The 14,939-nt window shown below is 37.4% G+C and overlaps 1 protein-coding gene across 1 annotated transcript; it reads left to right on the plus strand.

Moving 5' to 3' along the window:
- Positions 1–3,716: 3,716 nt before the first annotated feature.
- Positions 3,717–8,129, plus strand: LOC131330995 (probable jasmonic acid carboxyl methyltransferase 2). The gene is made up of 4 exons (XM_058364793.1): positions 3,717–3,880; positions 5,284–5,688; positions 6,445–6,717; positions 7,605–8,129. The coding sequence occupies exons 1-4, from the start codon at positions 3,806–3,808 to the stop codon at positions 7,953–7,955; spliced, it is 1,104 nt and encodes a 367-aa protein (XP_058220776.1). The 5' UTR covers positions 3,717–3,805; the 3' UTR covers positions 7,956–8,129.
- The last annotated feature ends 6,810 nt before the right edge of the window (positions 8,130–14,939 follow it).

The following is a 14,939-nucleotide window of genomic DNA, read 5'->3' on the forward strand; positions in this document are numbered from 1 at the left end:
CATGTACGTTGTTCAATGGTAAGTGAAGAAAAAAACAAAACGAGAATCTGAAAGTCTTATATACTTATTATGATCTCACCTACCTAATTTTTAAAAGGACAATTAGGGTAATATTGTCATTAGAAAAGAGTATTATAAAAGCACTTATAAGTTTATAACTACTATATAGAAAATAGGAGTCTAACATTAATGTTTTGTGAGTTCCCATTAACACAACTCATATAGATAGGCATATTTTTTTTATTTTTTTTCCAATCGATAAAAGAGGCAATTTTACATCAGATGTGAAGTACATAGTACGAACCCGGGATATTGCATCAATTGTAAGAGTTCACGAGACAACCAAGCTCAACAACTCAACCAATACAAGAAATAGGGTAAAAACAAAAAAAGAAAAGAAAAGCCCTTTAAGGCAAAACACAAATGGGAAGACTCGAACTCCTGATCTCCTAGTGAGATAAAAGAGTTTTGACTAGCTGAATTAGCCTCAATTAATTTAGATAGGTATATTTATTACACCTAAACTATCGCCACCGGGGCACCTATATATTAGTGGGACCGTATCAAAAATCACGGATTGCGTTACCAACTTTGTGTGAAGTAAATGCGTTCCAACTTGCTTGCATTATTTCTTAGAAAGATGTTCACTTAAAAGCATTCTCATCAGACGATCAAAAAATTTGAGACCAAATTAAACCTCAAAATGCACTTTTGGGAATTATCTACTAGGGTTGTACACGGTCCGGATTGGATCGGATTCCTATAAATTCAATCCTAATCCGCAAGTTACGGTTTTTAGAAAATACAATCTATGTCTAGATCAAAAGTCCTACAGTTCGGTTCCAATCCAATCCAATCCGTGAGTCACAGTTCTCTTCCGATTTTATCCACGGATTGCCTTCCAAAAAATAAAATGATGCAACTGTCATGCCATTACATATGATATCATATTCAAACTAAAAATGCAAACCCTAATTAAATTCCATGACAGTACAACAAGTCATCATCAATGTAAATATTGCATAATCATATTCCAGATTACTAGTCCAGATACCTGCCTTAGTCCAGATACCAGCAACGCAACAACATTAATGTGAAATTGCACAATGTCAGTCCAAAGTTACAGCTAAGTGTTATATATTGCCACATTAATGTAAAATTATTTAAAAAAATTCATAACAATAAGTAAAATTATGGTAAATGACATAAGTAACTCTCAGAATGTTGAATCAAACGAAGTGAGTGTAATTTCAAAGCCATTTTTCTTTATTGTTTGGAGTGCATCCATCAATTTTTAGAGTGTCAACATCATTTTTCAAAATTATAATTATTTATAAACATTACACACACGCACATATATATATTTATATTTTTTGAAATATCTCATGGTCCGGTTCGGTTAATTCACGGTTTTGAAATGAAAATCCAATCCTAATCCGTATCTCACGGTTTTTTAACTTTTGAATCCGTGTCCAAACCATTATTCCACGGACAAAATCCAAAAGGCACGGATCGATTTAGTCCGAACCAGTTTCACGATTTACGATTTTTGTTGAATAGCGCTATTATCTACTCACTTTTTCAAAATTAAACACACATAATCAGTCTCTCTTTTTTGTTTCGAGAATCGACGTACCGGTGCTGGTAGTTCAATATGACCTAATAATAACATAAACAGTCCGGATCCCATAAGGGATCCCGCACGGTGCTACCGTGCATGACTCCTTTTTCCCAAGCCAATTTTGATGATTTGAGCCGCTCAAAATAATCAGAACATGATTTTAAGGATACCAGCGAGAAATCGGCAAAAAAAATAATCGGGAAGGGCTTGATCCGAGCAGTTTTTTATTGAATGGTTCAGCAAAAAATTACTCGGATTAAGCCCTTCCCGATCATTTTTTTTTTGCTGATTTCTCGCGGATATCTTTAAAATCACGTTCTGCACACTTTTAGTTGCTCGAATTGTTGAAATTGGCTAGAAAAAGGGGAGTCCTGCACGATAAGGCCGTGCGGAATCTCTTATGGGATCCGAAGTGATAAAATAAATTAAGGTACTGCCCTACTCAAGGATATTTGTCGCCACCGGAGGAAATTAGGTGTGTCCTATATAGAGTACATGGTCGGCTCCAACTTGGAGAACGTCGTCCTAGTACTGATCGATCTGAACTTTCTGTCTGAACCACATGTATCGTTGTCCATAAACTGCATTCATCTCAGAATTATTGTCCTCCTTTAACTAACCCACCGCCACTCACACACCGCACGTGTGCCGGGTCCACTCCGGCCACCGGACAGCCGATTCAAGTAGTTCCAAAATTCTATAAAAAAAAAAAACCGAGTGGGCTCTTGTGAGATTAAACGGCATCCGACGTGTGTAGGTGCTCTATCCGAACTTGCAAAAGTCAGATGATCCGAACCGTAAAAAAATGGAAGATTGGTTCGAGCACTTACACATGTTGGATGCTGTTGATTCTTGCGTAGGCCTATTCGTTTTTTTTATATAATTTTTGGACAGTTCGGATCGACCATCCGGTGACTGAAGTGGGCCCGAGGCACGTGCGGTGGGTGGTGTGGTGGGTGAGTGGCGGTGGGTGTATCATTACCGTTTAAGCAAGGTAATTGGAAGCAGCAGTGCTACAGTCACCGACCTTGGGGTCGGTGACCGGCCACCGACCTCGTGTGGGGTTCACTCCGGGCCCCGCACGAATGATCCGAGCCGCTCAATAATTTAAAAAAAAAAAACCGAGTGGGCTACGTGAAAAATAAGCTCAATCCGATGTGTGTACGTGCTCGTTCCAAACTTTCATTTTTGAACGGCTCGGATCATCTGATTTTGGAACAGCTCGGATCGAGCACATACACACATCGGATTGAGCTTATTTCACATGTAGTCCACTCGGTTTTTTTTTAAAAAAATTATTGAGCGGCTCGGATCATTCGTGCGGGGCTCGGAGTGGACCCCACACAGGGTCGGTGGCCGGTCACCGACCCTCCCGGTCGGTGACTGTAGTGTTTTCGAATTGGAAGTCCCACATTTTAAGAAAATGAGATAATTCTTCGTTTCTTTTTGAAACCAGATGTCTAGACGAGCTTATGCACACCTCGGTTAATTCCAGGGTTCTTAACTTAACGACGGCACAAACTCTACGGTGGCCCCCAAGGTTTAGAATGTTCAGCTTTGATGAGATTCGAATATGCAATCTCATGAAGGACAAACATTTACTATTTGTTTTCCCACGTTTGCTTAGCCAAATCCCTTCGGGTTTATATAATCATATATTCTTTTTCAAAATAGATAAATTTCCCAAAAGTATCAATTTTTTTTTTTTGTAATGCAATGAGTTTTTTTTAGTCTTTGAATGCATTTTTCCCTACACTTTTGTGTTTATCTGAAAATGAGAATGAAGGGCAAAAAAGAAAGCAGATCATTTTTTTGTGTGGATAAGTTAAGATAGACAGACCCTGTTTATTTAAAGATTTTGAATTTTGAATTCTTATCATTATTCTATTTTCCTCCAATTATTACTTTCATTTTTTGCTTCAATCATTACCCTTATTTCTTTCTACACTTATTACTTATAAATCTAAATCCAAAATCTCAAAACGAAGGGGTCACAAAGATTATGAAACATTTAAAAAAAAGAAAGATGGACTAAATGTTGGGACGGATGGTCTATACTCTATATATAGAGCAGCACAACTCCCATGTGTACAACTCACAGGCATATTGAAGTGAGTGTGTGTGTGTGTGTGAGAGAGAGAGAGAGAGAGAGAGAGAGAGAGAGAGAGAGAGAGAGAGAGAGAGATGGAAGTGGTGCAAGTACTTCACATGAACAAAGGGGAAGGAGAGACAAGCTATGCAAAGAATTCGAGTCCACAGGTAGTTGGTCGTTTTGTGTCTTTAAGATTATCCAGAGGCATCTTATAGGGTCCATAGTTCCATTCTTGAGTGGTTTGGCCGGTTTACTACTACTACTACTACTACTACTCTCTCTCTCTCTCTCTCTCTCTCTCTCTCTCTCTCTCTCTCTCTCTCTCTCATATATATATATATATATATATATAAGAATCTTTAGTAGTATTACGTAAATTTTTTTGAATTGTTGTTTGCTGGCCCGACACTCAGAGGAGAAATGCTAGCTTGCTAGATAACTGGTATTTTTTATTTATCTTGGTGAAAAGAATTTTAAAAACTAAAAAATTCATCAAAGAAAAAAATAATACAAAACAAACAGATTTTTGGATTATTTTTGTTTTCCATGAACTTTTTTTAATTTCAATTTCTTTACACATTTTTTTATTTCTTTGACTTAATTCTTTCGTTGAGACAAATGAATAAAAAAAAAAATTAACCCAATAACTGACACAATCATTGAGTTAAGTTTAGGGAAAATGACGATCACTGACGTATTTTGATAATTAATACTCGTCAAAGACATGCTAAAAATATTTATTAATACTAAAAATATTCTTAGTAGATATTAATTATCAAAATCGGTCAATCTAGTTGAAGCCCAATCGTAGGTGAGCTTTACCCACCCGCTAAAAGGCCGAAAAACAAGTTCAGATAAGTTTGACTAGAAAGTGTAGTTTTTCTGTTCCTATTGAACACTATACTCTCTTGCATGAGAGATTTTCAGTGCGAAACGGGTATATTTCACGTGGTATCCGTTCGGCGTAATCGAGCAGTCCGATATACTTTTGGACGGCTCGGATACCCTCTCTTTCCTCTCATCCCAATACTTTCTCTCTCATTTTCTCTCCAAATCTGAGCCGTTCAAAAACGAAATGGACGACTCGGATGCGCGAATGAGCACCATGTGGTACCCGCTCGGCACTTAAAAAATTTCCCTCTTTGCATGATTGATCTATCCAATATGCCAAGGAGAAGTTTGTGGGTGCAAATTGGGTATCAGATGGCGATACTCAGCACGCATCCTACTAAATATGTTTTAGACGGTCCAGATCCAAGCACTCTCTCTCCTCTTTCTCGGCCTCTAAATCCTGGCCGTCCAAAACGGTTTTTGATGACTCGGATGCGCGCTCATGTACGAAGTGGACTATTCCATATTTGCACCCAAAAATTTCCCATTTGCAAGGAGCCTAAAAGTGTAAAAAATCCTAGTATATATTTTTCTGGTTGTGAAACTGGTAAAACTAAATCCATCCTTCACTCCTGCACAGAGAATGTAGTAAATTCACTCGCTTTTTAGGTGGGTGAAAGAAGTAATTTCTATCAGTATTCGTAACCCGACTAATAGATTGGATTTTGCATATATGCAGCGAGAAATAATATCGATTGCAAACTCTATAGTAGAGGAAGCAGTAGTAGGAATCTTATGCACTAACTTTCCTGAGAGCCTCGGCGTTGCGGATCTGGGCTGCTCATCAGGGCCCAACACCTTCATAATAACATCGGAGATAATCGATATTGTTCACGCGACAAGTTGTCGTTTGGGCCACCCAGTTCCGGAGTTGCGGGTTTCTTTGAACGATCTCCCGGGAAACGACTTCAATTTCATATTCAAAGCGTTGCCGGAATTTTACAAGAAGTTGAAGGAAGAGAAAGGTGGTGGTTTCGACCGGTGTTTTGTTTCCGGCGTGCCAGGTTCTTTCTATGGGAGACTTTTTCCTAGCAAGAGTCTGCACTTTGTCCACTCGTCTTCTAGTCTGCATTGGCTCTCTCAGGTACTACTACTTGTTTGGCACTTCACGTTGAGTCTTTAGGCGGATGAACAATTAATAAGGGAAATGAATAAAACAATGTACATGCCTGTTCTTTTGATATAACAATTTGTTGAGAGAAGGTTAATGCTACGGTATCTCCTCTTAATCACTCGAAGACACGACATTATATCACCGGAATGCATGACATTTTTTCATAACATTTTAGGCATAACGTTTTTCAAAAATGGCATAATATTTGACCACTCGAAGGCATAACATTTTTCAAAAATGGCATAACATTTTTATTAGTATTATAGTGTTTTTTTTATTTATGGTGTACTCCCGTCATAACATAACAACTCAAATATATATGAGCATGGGCGGTTTCTCCTCTCATTGCCAATTAATTTCGAATTGGATGCTTTAACAAAGTATCAAAACTAGAGTTTCAAAGACTTTTCCCCTCTTGTTTGTGTTATAAGTGCACTATTGTTTGTTGTGATCCAAGTGTTATAGATCGTTTGTTTACCTCTCCACATGCAAGTCGACTGTTGCACGTGCGGGAGAGTGTTGAAGTTTATCCCACATCGGATAATTATCTCCTTCAAAACTAGTATATGAGTCCGGATGGTCTCTCCTCTCACTACCTATTGATTTTTAGTTGGATGCTTTAACACATAGTTAACGTATATAGTATTCCATAGACATATTAGACAAATATGTCTATGGAATCGGAATTCTCTACTCTCACTGTACCTATGGCCTATTCCAAGGCAGATTCCACCAGGTTTGGACAGCAGGGAGGGCATACCATTAAACAAAGGGAAACTGTATCTTTCCGAAACAAGCCCAGTTCGTGTGGTGGAGGCATACTTATCACAGTTCCACAAGGACTTCTCCCTCTTCCTCAAGTCACGAGCCGAGGAAATGGTCCCCGGCGGACGCATGGTGTTGTCGTTCATGGGTAGGAGAGATATTCACCCCACCACTCAACAAAGTTGTTTCCAGTGGGAGCTCTTAGCACTAGCTCTGATGAGCTTGGCTTCAGAGGTACCTACCTTTCTCTAGATCCGTACGTAAACTATCCATTTCTATTAACCTTCAACAACATATATATTTTTATGATGGGATATATGTATAGCCAACTTGTGCGCACCTTGACTAATTCCGAGGTTCTGAAGTTAACTACCAGGCAAACCTTTAAGCAGGGACGAAACAAGGGTTTTCTATACGAGGGGACCGGCCACAACATGAACAAAAAGATTTTAAATTTTCGATGTTAAAGAATATAAAATATTTGAATGACCAAATAATACCCAATCCTCAATAAAGACGGGATATAAATGAATGTGCGACTTGTCTGTGGAATTCCCAACCAAAAGGGAATGACTTGTTGGAGCTAACAAACACAATATTTAGGTGATTTTAACAAACCAAAATTAAACATGTAAAAGGTAGGAAAAAAATAGAAGTTTCTCAATACGTTATACCCAAAGCATGTATCAAAATAGAATTTAAAGATACCTTAGATTCGAAAGTAATATATGATTGAGTTACAACTAATTTTTGCTGTAATTTCATTCTCAATTAATATAACTAAAACATTTGTGAGAAATTCATCATCCATCCGAAGTAAGATTTTTGACAATATTCATAGTTGAAAATGCCCTTTTTGGTCCACTATTTTTTATTCGGTGGGGGCCACCATGTATAATTTTGGTATTTAGACAAAAAAAATACTTAGATAATTATGAAAATTCAGAACCATGGGGAGGCCGTGGCCCCCATAAGCCCACATGTGCTTCCGTCTCTACCCTCAAGCGACTTTAAGGTTTAGAATAATTTGATTTCCGTAGGATTCAAACATGCGACCTTATAGAGTAATCTATAACATGTTACAAGGTCGGTTCATATTTATCCAACACTAATTGGTGCAGGGTCTGGTTGAAGAGGAAACGATTGATTCTTTCAACGCCCCCTACTATGCCCCCTGCCCAGAAGAAGTAAAATTCGAGGTTCAAACAGACGGGTCCTTTCTAATAGACCGTCTGGAGACATTTGAATTTTACTGGGAGGACCAGATGAGGACTGAGTTTGAGGAACTTTCGAGCGGGCAACGAGTTGCAAAGACTATCAGGGCCGTGGTCGAGTCGATGCTCGAGTGTCATTTCGGGAGGGAGATACTGGATGTCCTGTTTCGGAGATATGGCGAAATCGTGGACGATCACTTGTCCAGAAACAGAGCCATGTATGTTGATTTGGTCGTCTCTCTGATTAGAATGGGGTAATTGATTGGAATGGAAAGAGAAGAGAGATCCTCAAGTTTGCAAAGCAGAAAATCAGTAAACAAACCTACAGTGTATTTTTTTAATAACTCAAGTGTCCGGGCCAAATTATATTGTATGTTTGAAGCATAAATAAGAATTTCCCGTATGAGAAAAAAAAATGATAAGGAAGAAAAATCTGCCTAAGTAGTGTATTTTGGCGTAACTATTAGCCTGGTGTTGATTTTTCTGAAAATATGATGCAGCGGAATTAATAATGAGATTAGTTACGTACTAATCCAAACGAATGATAAACTCGAGTCCACAAGAAAAAAAGACAAAGTCTGAATATTATTTATAAAAAGCTGCTTTTACATAATAAGGTTACAACCCTTTTATAGAGAACAGACGTAACTCTAGCAAAACCCTAACTTAAAAACAAAGTTTCCCGAAATTTGGAGAAAATAATAAAATTAGAAAAAGGAAAGAAAAATAAGGATTACAAACAAATTTGCCGGTCCAAAGTATCGCCATTAGAGTTGAGAAAGTTGATTGCTTGATTGAGCAGAGTCAGATTCATTTCTATGGAAATAGGCTTATCCCGGCAGGTAGCTGCCATAGAACAATTAGCACCTCTGATAGCCTATGCTTCTCCTGCCAAAGTCGAACCCACCTTGATGTTTCCACAAAATTGATGTCAATAACAGAGCCACAATGACTGGGACCATATAATAGACTTTAGTGATCATCCGGACCACCGAATAATATCCTCAATTTCTTGCGGAGAAACCCCTGATGTGGTTGATTGCGTTGGTTTCCTAGCCACATAATATGGGGTCCTGATATTCTCCAAACATTTCTCCCAAACCATCTGTCAAAGCTTTTCACTACAAGTTGACATCTCGTTAATGAAGGCATCTAGCATCTCGTTACCGCATACGACAGCCTACTTCATATCAACCGGTTCCGAACACTCTTGGAATTACTTTTGAAATTTGATTTTGTAATTGTTACGTATTATACTTGTTTATATAAATTCATTTTTTTTTTCATAGAAAAGCCACACAGAATGTTGGTGTTTTTCTGTGATCGTACACTAATGTTGAGTTCGAACTAGTAATTATATAAGTGGGCAAATTGAACTTTTATTTGAAGCATTTTCTCCATTTTCGGCGCATAAACTATCTTTGTCAACCAAGTTTGTTCAGTGGTCGTAACGTAAAAACGGGTTGGGATTCAAAAGAATTGGGCAATTTACTTTATACCTAATATTCAGTGAGCCTACTGCATGTGTGTTGACCCATCCAGCCCATCCAAATGAACAGCTAAGATTTCATCTCGGCAACAAACAAATAGACGGTTGGGATATGTTCGGCTGAGATGAAATCTGAGCCATCTATTGCAGAAAAAAACTGCCCAAATGGGGTCAACACACATGCTCGTTCTTGGTTTTTGGTCAGAGCACTTGGGTTTTTTTTTTTTTTTTTCAAACCATGAAGGCTAACAAAAACATTAGGTAATGACGTTAGAATCCAAACTTCAATTTGATAATGGTGCATATATATAGGATCAAGTCTTTTATATATATATAAATATATATATAAATATATATATATATATATATATATATATATATATATATATATATATATATATATATATATATATATATATATATATATATGGGAGGTAAAACCAAATAGAACAGATTTTTTGCGTGATCACTATATTTGTAACTGAAAAAGGGAATGGTACTGTGATGGCAAATTAGGCATGAAATGGACATTAGTGGATGGGGACCCAACTATTTCCGACAGCTAACGATAGGATAAGGAAGAAATTTGCACTCACAATAAGAATGATCAATCCGATACATATATGTTCATTGAATTTTTTTTTTCTTGTTCATTTATGTATCTTTTGAAAGAAAATCATCGTTTAGCTTAGATTTTTTTTGAAAGTTTAGATGAAAAGAATCGAAAAAGTAACAAGTTGGCTCGTTCAAAAAACTAAGCAAACAAGCACTCATTATTAGATGTATATACATGTCTGAAAACTACTTCTCTTGAAGGTGTTACATGTTGAGGAATTAAAGTTCATCTTCCTTTCACACTTCCAATAATATGGTTTTTGCTAAATAGGTAATTTTGTTTGTGAAAAAAAGAGAGGAAGATGATACTGTCAAATTTAGGTACACAGGTGTGGTACAAGTCGTTGATGAATTAGAATTTAATTTGACATTATCAACACTAAAAATAAATTACTTTAAAAAAAGGTAACTCAGTATAATAAGCAGGGAATATTATGACCACAAATTCTAGTCGTTGAACGATCTATTCACTCATTTAGATGTTCACTTAAAAAAGCATTCTCACCAGACTCGACAAATTTGAGACGAAATTAACCCTCAAAATGCGCATAATCGGGCTCTATTTATTTACTTATTTTCCCTAAGCAAAAAGATTTTATTAATCTTTGAAGAAGAATACAAAGATTAAACGGATCTCGGGCACACCGGCAAAACGCCACCCGAGAACCAAACCCAAGGAAGGCAAGAAACCAACCGACCAAAAATCCTACAACCAAAACCAAACATGCCAAAAGAACCTGAAATCGGGCTCTCTTTTTTGTTCTGATCAGAATCGATGTACCAGTGCTGGTAGTTCAATGACCTAACAATAACTTAGGTAACATTAACTAATTAAGGTACTGCCCTACTCAAGGATATTGTTGCCACTGGAAGTTAGGTGTGTCCTATGTACTATGGTCGGCTCCAACTTGGGGGGACGTCGTCCTCGTACTGATCTTTTAGTTTTAGATGATCAACTCTGTCCGAACCACATGTTTAGGGATCGTTGTCCATAAACTGCATTCATCTCAGAATTATTGTCCCCCTTTAACTGCTAATTAATTAGAAGTCCCACATTTTAAGAAAGGAAATTGATATTCACATTCCCTTTTTTTGTTATTTTTTTTTTGACATGCTTTTTTTTGTTATTCATATTTTAAGAAAGATGGAATAAAGGTTGGGACAGATGCTCCATATATAGAGCAGCACAACTCCCAGGCATATTGAATTGTGTGTGTGTGATTTAGAGAGAGAGAGAGAGAGAGAGAGAGAGAGATGGAAGTGATGCAAGTACTTCATATGAACAAAGGGGAAGGAGAGACAAGCTATGCAAAGAATTCGAGTGCAGAGGTTGGTCATTTTGCGTCACTAAGATAATCCAGAGGCATCTTATAGGGTCCATGATTCCATTAATTCTTGAGTGCTTTGTGATTTGTTTGGTTTGTGATTTGAGTAGTGTTTTTGGATAATAAGTGAAGAGAGAAATGAAAGCAATGATTGGAGAGAGAGGTAAAAAGTGGAGAGAGATAGAGTGAGAAAATCACACACACACTTTCCAGTATATGTTTCAAATATCTAATATATAACACATACATTTAACATTAAAATATACTTCGAACGACATTTTGAACCTTTAAATATTAAAATTAGCAATTTTTTTTTAAACATGAAAGTTGTAACCCTTTGTGTTATTGTTCAAACCCAATTTAATTTAATTGCCACTTTTTCGTTACCGAATATACTTTTCCTTGTAGTGCTATGAGAATTTTTATTAATATCACGTCAATTTTTTTGAATTGTTGGTTGCTTGCCCGACCCTTAAAGGGGAAATGCATTGCTAGCTAGCTAGATATCTGGATTTTTTATTCATCTTGAAGAAAAGAATCAATAAACTCAAAACTCAAAAATTTCAACAAAGGTAAAAATAATACAAAACAAACAGACTTTTGGATTATTTTTGTTTTTTATATGAACCTTTTTTATTTCAATTTCAATAGTACGGAGTACACGTTTTTTATTTCTCTGATCTTTCTTGTCGAGACAAAAAAAAAACAAAAATATATAACTCAATTATTGAAAAAAAATATCATTGAGTTAAATTTAACTCGGAAATCTAGTTGAAGCCCAATCCCAATAGGTGAGATTTACACACTAAATAAAAGGCCGAAAAACAAGTTCAAATAAGTTTGACTAGGAAGTGTAGTTTTTCGGTTCCTATTGAACACTATACTCTGATGCATGGTTGAGCTAACAAATACTATGTGCAAGGAGAAGTTTGTGGGTGCAAATTGGGTATCACGTGGCGGTACTCAACGCACATCCGAGCAGTACAAACTTGTTTTAGACAGTCCAAATCCGAGCATTCTCTCTTCTCGGTCTCTAAATCCTAGCCGTTCAAAATACTTTTAGACGGCTCGGATGCACGCTCATGTGGTTCTCAAGTACCACATGAACTATACCCTATTTGCACCAAAAAATTTCTCATTTGCAAGGAGCCTGAAAGTGTAAAAAAGAAGTAATTTCATTCCTGCATAGAGGATGTAGTAAATTCACTCACTTTTTAGGTGGATGAAAGAAAGTAATTTCTATCAATATTCGTAACCCGATTAATAGATTAAATTTTGCATATATGAAGCGAGAAATAATATCGAGTGCAAACTCTATAGCATAGGAAGCAGTAGTAGGTAGCTTACGCACCAACTTTCCTGAGAGCCTCGGCGTTGCGGATCTGGGATGCTCATCAGGGCCCAACACCTAATATCATCGGAGGTAATCGACATCGTTCACGCCACCAGTCATCGTTTGGGCCGCCCAATTCCGGAGTTGAGGGTTTCCTTGAACGATCTCCCGGGAAACGACTTCAATTGCATATTCAAAGCATTGCCGGAATTTTATAAGAAGTTGAAGGAAGAGAAAGGTGGTGGTTTCGACTGGTGTTTTGTTTCCGACGTGCCAGGTTCTTTCTACAGGAGACTTTTTCCTAGCTAGAGTCTGCACTTTGTCCACTCGTCTTCTAGTCTGCATTGGCTCTCTCAGGTACTTTGTTTGGCACTTCACGTTGTCTTTAGGCTGATGAACAATGAATAAAACAGTATATATGCCCGTGCCTTGTGAAATTAATTATACAATAGTCTAGGAGTACCGCCACCCAGTACTCCGGACCACTTTATAGTCACACATTCTTACGGGGTCTCATTAAGTGTATGAATCCCATATGAACGTGTGGTTGTAAAGTGATACAAATTACCACGCGATAGTATTCACAGACTATTGATATAACAGATCGTCTGCTATATATGAGAGTGAGACCCAACTACTACGTCTACAACAATTCGAGAGGAATCTTGTTGGCCAAGCTATATGAACAAGTTTTATTTGGGTGTTTTCAATTGAATTCAAAAAGTCTTTTGTAACCCTAACTTCTTCTCCCCCATTTAAAAATATGATATTCCCTTATCTTCACGAAATCAGTAAATTAATTTTATTCTGTGTTCTCCCATCAGCCACCACTATCAAAGCGACATATATACCCTTGCCCTACTTGCACCTCCTTCAAAATGAAAGGATATATGTATGGTGGTGGAAGGCCAACAATGAGTTAGGGTAGCGACTGAAATCGGTAGCTGATAGGTGAGGATAGAATTAAATTCAAAATTAATAAAGTTACGGATTGTTAAATGTGCGATTACTTTGAATTAGATTAAAACCTTTAATTAAGTGGATGTGGGGTGAAATTAGGTCCAAAGCAAAAAAGGATGGTAATTTATTGTGCCTTGTTTAGTTATTCTATCATGTGGATATTGCGGAAACAAACGATCGAACTAGAACACAAACACACACACAAACACAGAGACAGAGATTTACATGGTTTCCTATGAATTAGGTACGTCCACGGAGGGCAGCTGGATTATATTTAGGAGGAGGAGGATTACAAATCACTCTACTCACACTCTCACAGACTTAAACAAACAGAATACAGAACTCTTGCTCCCAGTGGAATATTCGAAATTCTCTAATATTTCTCAGTCCCTGTATACGGCCTATTCCAAAACAGATTCCACCAAGCTTGTATTCTTTAGTCTCACATTGGTTAATTATGTTGTTCCCGTTTTTGTAACCTATTATAAATAGGGCTTTTGGAGAACTTTTAAAGTATCTTTTGGGCTTTCATATTGTGGCATTTCTAGAGTTACGGATTATAGCCGGCTCTTTGTATCTCTTCTTCACGTTGGTTAGTGAATCCTCTCTCTCCTCGCCCGTGGACGTATCCATCTTGGGGAATCACGTATATCTTGTGTCTTTGTGATTTCTTGTTTAATTTTCAATTTCTCGTTCTTAACTTGCATTCATAGCGTTCGTTACAACAAACTGGTATCAGAGCCTTGGGTTGCAAAAATTAGGGTTTCGTTTTCGATTGTGGCTGTGGTGGCTAAATTCGAAATTGCGAAGTTTGATGGGCAGAGCAGCAGTTTCAGTCCTTGTAGAGTAAAGATGAAAGCGTTGTTAACCCAACAAGGATTGCACAAAGTTTTGTTAGGCAAGACTAGTTCTGGAATCAAAGAGGAAGATTGGGATGATACAGATGCCAAAACTCTGAGTTTTATTCAGTTGAGTCTGGCAGATGACGTTCTTCGAGAGGTGGAAGAAGAAACTTCAGCAGCAGAAATTTGGCTGAAGTTGGAAGGCATATATATGACGAAGTCGCTCACCAACAGGTTATATCTCAAACAATGTCTTTATACGTTTCGTATGCGAGAAGGTATACCTATTAAGGATCATTTAGACGAGTTCAATCGTATTATTATGGATCTAAGCCCTAATTTTGCTATGTTCTTTACCATTTTCGTATGAGCACTTTGTTACAACCCTATTGTATGGCAAAGACACGATATCCATGGAGGATGTTAAGGCCAGCCTATATTCGAAAGAATTGAGAAAAAAGGTATCAGGTGAGGGTGATGCACATGCGGAGGGTTTGTTTGTTAGGGGAAGAATAACAGAAAGGGTGGAGTCGAGTAATAGGGGAAAATCTAGGTCATTAGGTAAGAAGAAGGGAAAGTGCAATTATTGCGAGAAACCCGGGTACTGGAAAAGTGACTGTTTAAAACTCAAGGAGAAGGAAAAATAAGATCAGAAAGGGGGTAAAGTAATTGCTGAAA

This window comes from Rhododendron vialii, chromosome 6a (genome assembly GCF_030253575.1).
Source record: "Rhododendron vialii isolate Sample 1 chromosome 6a, ASM3025357v1".
Lineage (NCBI taxonomy): Eukaryota > Viridiplantae > Streptophyta > Magnoliopsida > Ericales > Ericaceae > Rhododendron > Rhododendron vialii.

Coding starts and splice junctions, on each gene's coding strand:
- LOC131330995 (XM_058364793.1), top strand. CDS start 3,806: ATGGAAGTGGTGCAAGTACTTCACATGAACAAAGGGGAAGGAGAGACA. Junction 3,881..5,283: donor CAAAGAATTCGAGTCCACAG/GTAGTTGGTCGT, acceptor GCATATATGCAG/CGAGAAATAATATCGATTGC. Junction 6,718..7,604: donor TGATGAGCTTGGCTTCAGAG/GTACCTACCTTT, acceptor TAATTGGTGCAG/GGTCTGGTTGAAGAGGAAAC.